Here is a 9,048-nt window from a genome sequence, read left to right as displayed (position 1 = left end):
CTTCTCCTGGTAGCCCATCATGCCCTGACCAATCAAGAAACTATCAAACTCTGCCTTAAATGTACATGAAGATTTGGCCTCCACAGCTACCAATGTAGCACTGTCCATAGAGTCCATAGATTCATTACTCTCAGGCGAAAGAAATTCCTCCTCATCTCCATTCTAAAGACACCCCTCTACTCTGAGGCTATGTCCTTTGGTCTTAGACTCTTTTGGACACTCTCCAGTCTTAGCACATCTTTTCTAATATAAGGGGTCCAAAACTGCTCACAGTACTCCCAGTGAGGCCTCACCAGTGCTTACAAAATCTTCAACATTACATCCCTGCCTTTATATTCTATTCCTCTTGAAATGAATGCTGATATTACATTTGCCTTCTTCACCACAGACTCAATCTGAAAATTGACCTTTAGGGATTATTTGGAAAATAGTCAGCCCTACCATTTCTTCGACCAAAGTGCATGCTGATACCCTTTGCTGACACTGTATTCCATCTCCCACTTCTTTGCCCATTCTCATCTGTTGAAGACCTTCCATAGTCTCTCTATTTCCTCAAAACGACCTGACCCTCAACCTTCTTCATATCGTCTGAAAACTTTGCAGCAAGGTCATCAATTTCACTGACATTTAACATGAAGAGTATCAGTCCCAACACAGACGACTGTGGAACCCACTCATCAAGAGGCTACGTTTATATCCACTCTTTGCTTCCTCTCAGTCAGCCACGGCTTTGTCCAAGCTGGAATCTTTCCGGTAATACCATGGGCTCGTGGGTTGTTAAAGCAGTTTCGTGTGTGGCATCATGTCAGAAGCCGTCTGAAAATCCAGGTGAACAACATCAATCGATTCTCCTTTGTCTGTCCGGCTTGTTATTTCTTAAAATAATTTCTACAGGTTGGTCAGACAAGGTTTTCCCTTCAGGAAACCATGCTGACTGTGGCCTATTTTATCTTGTGACACGGTACTCTCAGACCTCATCATTAATAATCGACTCCAACATCTTCCCAATCACTGCGGACAGACTAACTGGCCTATAGTTTCCTTTCCTCTGCCTCCCTCCCTTCTTGAAAAGTGGTGTGACATTGGCAATATTACATTCTTGAGGAACCATTGCGGAACATTGTGATTCCTGAATGTTCATTACTAATGGGGCCACAATCTTTTTAGCCACCTCTTTCAGAAAGCTGGGGTGTACACCATCTGGGTCACGTGACTTATCTAACTTGGCCTTCCAGTTCCTCAAGAACCTTCACTCTGGTTCTGGTAACTTTGCACACTTCTGACTCCTGACACCCGGAAGTTCCACCATTCTGCTGGTGTCTTCCTCAGTGAAGACAGACACAACATACTTATTCAGTCTGTCTACCATTTCTTTGTTTCCCGTCACTGCCTCACCAGCATCGTTCTCCAGCCACCCGAGACTTTATATAAGATAAAAAGTGGGATATGTGTGCTTTAATCGGGCAAGAATGTTGCACCAACACACCAGACAAATCTGAAAATGTAACTCACCTGATGGATTATATTTGAGAGGCAGCAGATAGAATGAGAGAAGTGGGAGAGCAGTTCCACAATGATAACCCCTCAGTAAGTCAGTGGCCATGTGGGACTCTGGGAGGATGGAGGGATACTGGTTTACATTGTACATTTCCGCAATGATAACCCCTCAGGAAGCCATTTTTGGAATCTGGATGAGAGAATACGGTTTTACATTATGGAATAACCATTAGAGTAATAATAATCAGATTATGATTCTTTTACTCTTACATGTGACTGAAACGAGGGGACATCAGGGTTCTGGGTACTCTTAGGTAATGGTTGGGACGTAAGGGAAAGGAAAGCCCTGAGATCTGAAGTACTTCCGCCTTAAAGACATCATTTACTTCGTAAGTTCTGATGATGCTGAATGTCTGTTGTCATAGGACAACAAAGAGGAGGGAATGGGGAAATATGTACTGAACTTTACATTTTATTGTAAGTATTTGATGAGACAAAATGGAGCTGTACAAACCCCGGAGTGCTGAGCTAGTATATGCGATATATGTAGGTGACTAAAGTAGCAGGAGGAAACGACAAGAAATGTGCTTACTAAAGGAACTCGTGACTGCAAACACTGAACGCTGTACAGGAATGAGGAAGTAGCAGAGACGACTCAACCGGAGATGGCAGCAACAACAAATGTATCGGGAACACGGAGCTCGCTGGGAACAGTAACCTCGTCACGTTCTTATGTACAGAAGGAATATTTTGTAAACGCTGTGTTTGAAGTCCCCTCCCATCCCTGGTGAGAATGGAGGTGAACTTACCCCCTGCAGGTAATAAAGAATAAAGCTGCTTGATGAAGAAACACTCAGTGTTGGGATTGTGTTCCGTGAGTCTCAGCAGAGAGATACTTGACAGGGGGTTAGGGGTGAAAGGTGCGGAGTTTATGGGGCACATGAGGGGATACCTCTTCACTCAGAGGGTCACAGGTGTGTGAAATGAGCTTCACCCACCCACAACGTCTGCCCCCGAATGAGGTGGAGCCCAAAAGTCGGGTCCCTCAAATGAGCTGCTGCCAACCGGAGACCGGGGTCTCGGGCTGGTTTGTTGCCGCCAGAGAACATGATGTGTGCCCCTGGTGTTGGACACACTGACGGTAGGTGTCGGCGCTTGTGGGGGGCGGGGCAGTACTTGTCCGGGTGGATAGAGAGATCTCAGAGCTAGCAGATGCCAGACAAGGGTTCGTCCTTTATTCTGGGATGTCCTGGTATCAGTTGTAACGGGGTTTACCCGACGGTGCAGTCTGGCAGGTCAGGGACTGGACCGTCTCCAGTGCCAGTACAGTCACTCTAGCTGAGCCTAGAGTGGGAGCAGGGACGGTTCCTGTTCAGATACGGACATGAAGGTCCATACCCGGGGTGACGCCATTGTCAAATTTCACCAAAAACAATCAGGCCAATCAACTTCAGGCAGAACTGGTCAGGATGACAAACAGACATCAGTACACAGAAATGACAACTTTTAAAATCAGAAATAAACCAATGTAAAAACAAGTTTAAAACCAGCTCCTTTGCCTGGGGATGGGTGGAATGGAAATGGTCCCGACGCAAATGAGGTGGTTTCACACCGTCTGCACGACTCAGTCGCCCCATTGAAGGAGTGGCAGTGGCGATTGAGTTCGCACTGAGAGGGTGATTGGACACGGAGGGACAGGCCTGATGAGGGTCGGTTTGATTGCCGAGGGGATCTGCTGTCTTGTCTTGTGGACTGGCCACTTACGGCTTCCTCACCGGCTCAGACACTGAAAGCCCGTGTTTCCCTGCACCCCACCCCCCCCCACCCCGGATCCAGGCAGTCTCGTCCCCCTTGGAAATGAAAGAGAAAGTAAATTCATCCGCTTACAACTGGGCAATGATATGTGTTAATTATTTGGAGAATGCAGATCAAACAATTAGTGAGGTTGTGGATGTCACCTAAACCGGTGTGTGGAGAAAGTGAGGGTTGTCTAAGGTTCCAGTGGGATCGAGACCAGTTGGGAAAGTGGGCCGAGGAATTGCAGGTGGATCTTAGCTGTCACTCAGAAACAGTTCTTCAGGGGGTCAAAGACCACTGAGACACGAAAGGGAGCTTTTCTTGGGCTCTGGATTCAAACAGACAAGACTGGTGCACTCGTACCAAGGCAGAATATAAGTTGTTGCTCCGCCACCCTGAGGGTGCAGTCATCAATTAGGAGCAACTTCGCACCATCCTCCACAAGTCTGACTTACCAGTCAGCAAGCATTTTAATTCTTCATTCCCAGTCCTGTTCCGCCGTGTCGATCCGTGGACTCCTCTTGTGCCAAGATGAGCTCCTCTCCCCGTGGAGGAGCAACACATTATATTCTGTCTGGGTACCCTCCAATCTGATGGCATGAACATCGATTTCAACTCAGGAGAACAAATTACCGTCACCCTCCTCTATGCCCCACTCTGACCTTGTACTTCTCACCTTCCTACACTCCTCCCGGGACCCTCCTCCTGCCCTCTCTCTGGTCCACTCTCCTTCCTATAAGATTCTTTATTCTCCAGCCCACCCTTTCTTGACCTTCCCCACCCACCCGGCATCAAATTCCAGCTCGCCTCTTCCCCTCCCCCACCACATTTTTATTCTGGCATCTTCCCCCGTGCTTCTCTGCCCTGCAGAAGGCTTTCTGCCAAAAAACGCCGTCTGTTTATAATTTTCTACAGATGCTGCCTGAGGTGCTGCGTTCCTGCAGCGTTTTGTGTGAGTCGCTTTGGATTTCCAGCATTTGCAGACTTTCTCCTGTCAGTTCCAGAAATCGCCATCAGCGACCAGGCGATCACATGCGCATGCGTAAGGTCGCGGTGAGTTTCGCGCGTGCGCACGATGCACAAAAGGCTCGGAGACTCGGCGGCAGGTTGGAGCGGGGATCCGGGCGGATTATTATCGGTAGCGGCGTCCGAACCGCGACCGGCCACACCTTTCCTCTGCACCCCGGGTCAGTCCAAGTGCTTACCCCTCTCTCTACGGGGGCTCCGGGGAATTTGCTGCTGAGGAGCGCAGACGCTGGAGCCGTGGCGGATAGATGGGTCTCTTCTTCGTGTAGGTTTCTGGGTAATGAGGCAGCCATTGATGACAGGGCCAGCGTTTTCCCCGTTAGTCCGTAGGCCGTATTTGGAATCGCAGGGGGAGGGAAGGGGAGTGGATGGATCACTCGGGCACCACCGAGCACTGAGGAGCTGACCTTCCAGTCAATGAAACTGTCAATTTTTACTGTATGAAAATAAGGAAACAAAATCCTTACATCAGCTTTAGTCCTTGTGAAAATCACCTTTGTTCCATCTTGCTCTGGACCTTTCTACCTGTGAGAACATGTTTAGTACCATTCGCTTTGGGTACATAATGATACCAATTACCTTTGGCCTGAGTAACAAGTGACCTGCAGCGTTCTCATCACAAATATGCCACACTCCAATGAGAACAAGGACTGCCCTCCCCATCATGTTCATTGGCATTGCCTCTGATGGGCTCTCCACCGTCAATCACCTGTGCGGAGGGGCAGAGTAATTTGAAACTCTCCAGGGTTTGCCATGTAACATCACATGCTCTTTGTAGTGCTGTCGTACACGACCAGAACTTGAAATAATACCAATGTTTTCTCTAATTTATTTTTCTCAGAATGTATGGACCGACCATTTGTCGGAAAGTTAAATGTTTGAACATCATGAAAACAGCACGGCATCAACAAAACACCAGCTGTGCAGCAGCAAAGGCTGTCTGTGTGGGAACATTTCAGTTACTGCGCAGCTCGGAATAATATGGGACAGAGAATAATACTAATGGAAGGAATCAGCCTGAGCTAAGTCACAGATTGAAATTCCCATTCTCACACAGACAGGAAATCTGTTGGGGAATTAGATGGACAGATCAGTTGCCGGCATCATGAGCAGTTGGAAGGAGAGTTTTTCCCCCAACTTGGGTTGATCCTCGCTGTAACAGTGTGATGTCAGAGTTCAGAAAGGAGATTAAAATTATCTCATAATATATCGGCTGTGAAAATTAATCAGATACAGGAGCAGAATGAGGTCGTTTGGCCCATCGAGTCTGCTCCACCATTTCATTACAGCTGATCCATTTCCATCTCAGCCGCACTTTCCTGCCTTCTCCCCATATCCCTTCCTGCCCTGACTAATCAAGAATCCATCACCCTCTTCCCAAAAATAGACCCAATTACTTGGACTCCAGAGCAACTCATAGCAGCAAATCCCACAGAGTCACCACGCTCCGGTTAAAGAAATTCCTCCTCATCTCCATTCTGAAAGAACAAAGCTCGATTTTGATGCTGCGTCCACTGGTTTTCGACTCCCCCACTCTTGTCAACATACTCTCCACATCCACTCTATCGAGACTTTTCAATGTTCGATAGATTTCAATGAGGGCCCCATTTTTCTGAACTCCAGTGAGTAGAGGCCCCGAGCCATCAAATGTTCTTCATCAGACAAACCTTATAAATCCTGAAATATTTTTGTAAATTTCCTTTGAACGCTCTGCAATGTAAGTACATCTGTTCTACTTAAGGGGCCTGAATCTGCTCTCAACAGTCCAAGTGAGGCCACACTTTATAAATACTCAACATCACATCCTTGCTTTTATATTCTCCTACTCTTCAACATTATTTCCTCTCTATTGAGAAAACAGTCTGCACTCTCATTGCCTCTAACAAAGTGGATGACCATACACTTCTCTGAATGATGACTTTCACTCATTGATGTCTTTTGTAAATCTTTTTTACAGGTTAGAAATGACAAAAATTGTGTACGGGAATTTTAAACAGAACAACATGTCAGTTTGCTGTCTCTGCCCAGATATTTAAGGAGTTACTAGATACTTAACAATGTACCACTGTTGATCCTTGGAGATGAAGAATTTTGTCATCACAGCTGGAAAAGTGCTTTGTGTCTGAAATGAAGTTTTCTGTTGTAACTCACTGAAATCCACTGGAACCGGGGAGCTGAGAACACACCAGCATTTGTTCACTGGAGATCAGTTCTTCAACTACATTGATTGTGCAAGGGGTTTACTACATCTGATATTTGATTTATGAATTGACAAAGAACTGTGGGAAGGGATTCACTCTACACTCACTCATCTCACCTGCATGCACAACAGCGAGTTCACACTGATAAGATGTCGTTCACCTGCGCTGATTGTGGGAAGGGATTCCCTCGGTCATCCAGCCTACTGACACACCAGCGAGTTCACACTGGTGAGAAGCCGTTCACCTGCTCAGACTGTGGGAAGGGATTCACTCAGTCATCGCAACTGCGGAGACACCAGTCACTTCACACTGGGGAGAAGCCATTCGCCTGCTCAGACTGTGGGAAGGGATTCACTTGGTCATCTGAACTGAAGATACATCAGCGAACTCACACTGGGGAGAGGCCATTCACCTGTTCAGACTGTGGGAAAGGGTTTATTCGGTCATCTCAACTGAAGGTACATCAGCGAGTTCACACTGGGGAGAGGCCGTTCACCTGCTCAGTCTGTGGGAAAGGATTCACTCAGTCTTCTGTACTGAAGGAACATCAGCGAATTCACACTGGGGAGAGACCGTTCAGCTGCTCAGTCTGTGGGAAAGGATTCACTCATTCATCTGTACTGAAGGTGCATCAGAGAATTCACACTGGGGAGAGGCCGTTCACCTGCTCAGACTGTGGGAAGAAATTCACTGACTCATCCAGGCTACAGGCCCACCAGTGAGTTCATACTGGAGAGAGGCCGTTCACCTGTTCAGACTGTGGGAAGGCATTTACTCGGTCATCTCAAGTGATGGTACATCAACCGATTCACACTGGGGAGAGGCCATTTTCCTGCTCTGAATGTGGGAAGAGATTTATTCATTTATCTGACCTGCAGGTGCACCAGCGAGTCCACACTGGAGAGAGGCCGTTCACCTGCTCAGACTGTGGGAAGGCATTTACTCGGTCAGTTGAACTGAAGACACATCAGCGAATTCACACTGGGGAGAGGCTGTTCATCTGCTCAGTCTGTGGGAAAGGGTTTATTCGGTCATCTCAGCTGAAGGTGCATCAACGAGTCCACACTGGGGAGAGACCGTTCACCTGCTCAGACTGTGGAAGGGGATTTATTCAGTCATCTCAACTGATGATACATCAGCGTATTCACACTGGGGAGAGACCGTACGCCTGTACTGATTGTGGAAAGAGATTCAGTCAGTCATCCGACTTACAGACACACCGACGAGTCCACACTGGAGAAAGGCCATTCTCCTGCTCAGACTGTGGGAAGGGATTCTCTCAGTCATCCCACCTTGTGACGCACTACCGAGTTCACACTGGGGAAACTGTTTAAACAGGCGACAGGCTACAGGCTGGATATTTCACCATCACAGTTGCTGAATCAAGTTCAAAAGTGAATGTTGGTGCCGAACTCGGCAATTACTGCTGCTGTTTATCAAACCCAGTTCTGCCCTCTGGTCACTGGGCGTGGGAGGTAATTCTCGGCTAATGTTCCCGTTTAATGGGACTGGAGTTTAATGGTTTGGATCTGTGACGCAGAAATCAGTTCTAATTTAAATCAACAGAATCTCCTTTCTCTCCCCTGACTATAATCTCCTATAACTGCCACAAGGCCAAAATGTACACTTCCCTATTAAGCTTCAGAGTGGACAGTGCTATCAGCCCATGTGCTACCATGACAGTGCTACCATGTTGTTTTCATGCCCCAACGGATCAACTCCCCACCCACCCAGCAGTATCCAACAAGGTGTTCTGCTGAGGAGAATGCCCACAGGACAGCCCTGCACTGTCTTCCTAATGACCCTTACCTCTGCTGGTGGTCACGCTTCTCCTGTCCGAAGCTTGTACCCTGGGTGTGGCCACCTCTTCAGATGTTTCATTGATAGTATCTTCAGGCTCCCGAATGATCCTGAGTACATCCAACTCTCTGAACCAGTCAGTCCGGCGCTGTGATTGGGTGCACTTACTGCAAATAGTCATCGGAAAACTGTCCGATGTCCAGAGTTCCCACATCTGACTGGAGGAGCATCCCATCCTGACTGCTCTGCACCAAAATACACCACTGTCTGAATGAATTAACATATGCAAGAAAACATCGAACGTGAATGGGTCAATGACAGTGGAAGTAGAGTGTTCAATTGTCTGTGTTTTTGCCATGAGGTCGAAGGAATAGAGGCTGCCATTTTGTGAAGCTGCTCTGTAACCCCCATTCTGTGAACTGATTGCTGTGGGATAACCTGATTAGATCAACTTTACACAAGAAGTTATAGGTATTCCCATTGTAAGCCTGAAATCACTCTCACATAATCTGTGCATTATGTACACTGTCAGGTTTGCAGAAGTAATCTCGTTATCTCTGAACCTGAAGTCACTCTGAGATAAGGTGTGTATTACGTACAGTGGCAGTTCTGCAGAAGGAATCTCGATATTTCAGCTGAGAGTCTGAGCGACACAGTTTGTCTGTTTGGAACCATAGTGGAGGAGAACAAAAGAAATTACCTTTGGCATGAAGTTGTTTAGCCCTTG

At 47.3% G+C, this 9,048-nt stretch overlaps 1 protein-coding gene across 1 annotated transcript; it reads left to right on the top strand.

The window, feature by feature from the left end:
- Positions 1-4,390: 4,390 nt before the first annotated feature.
- On the top strand, positions 4,391-7,259 carry LOC132385823 (zinc finger protein 239-like). The gene is made up of 2 exons (XM_059958046.1): positions 4,391-4,481; positions 5,162-7,259. Exon 2 carries the CDS (start codon positions 6,671-6,673, stop codon positions 7,241-7,243), a length of 573 nt encoding a protein of 190 aa, XP_059814029.1. The 5' UTR covers positions 4,391-4,481; positions 5,162-6,670; the 3' UTR covers positions 7,244-7,259.
- Positions 7,260-9,048: the final 1,789 nt, after the last annotated feature.

This window comes from Hypanus sabinus (genome assembly GCF_030144855.1).
Source record: "Hypanus sabinus isolate sHypSab1 chromosome X2 unlocalized genomic scaffold, sHypSab1.hap1 SUPER_X2_unloc_24, whole genome shotgun sequence".
In the NCBI taxonomy this organism is placed as follows: domain Eukaryota; kingdom Metazoa; phylum Chordata; class Chondrichthyes; order Myliobatiformes; family Dasyatidae; genus Hypanus; species Hypanus sabinus.
The sequence above is the reverse complement of the archived record's forward strand: the minus strand, read 5'-3'. Positions and strand labels throughout refer to the sequence as shown.

What these genes read in the sequence shown, in the direction of transcription:
- LOC132385823 (XM_059958046.1), top strand. Translation starts at nt 6,671, where the DNA reads ATGTCGTTCACCTGCGCTGATTGTGGGAAGGGATTCCCTCGGTCATCC.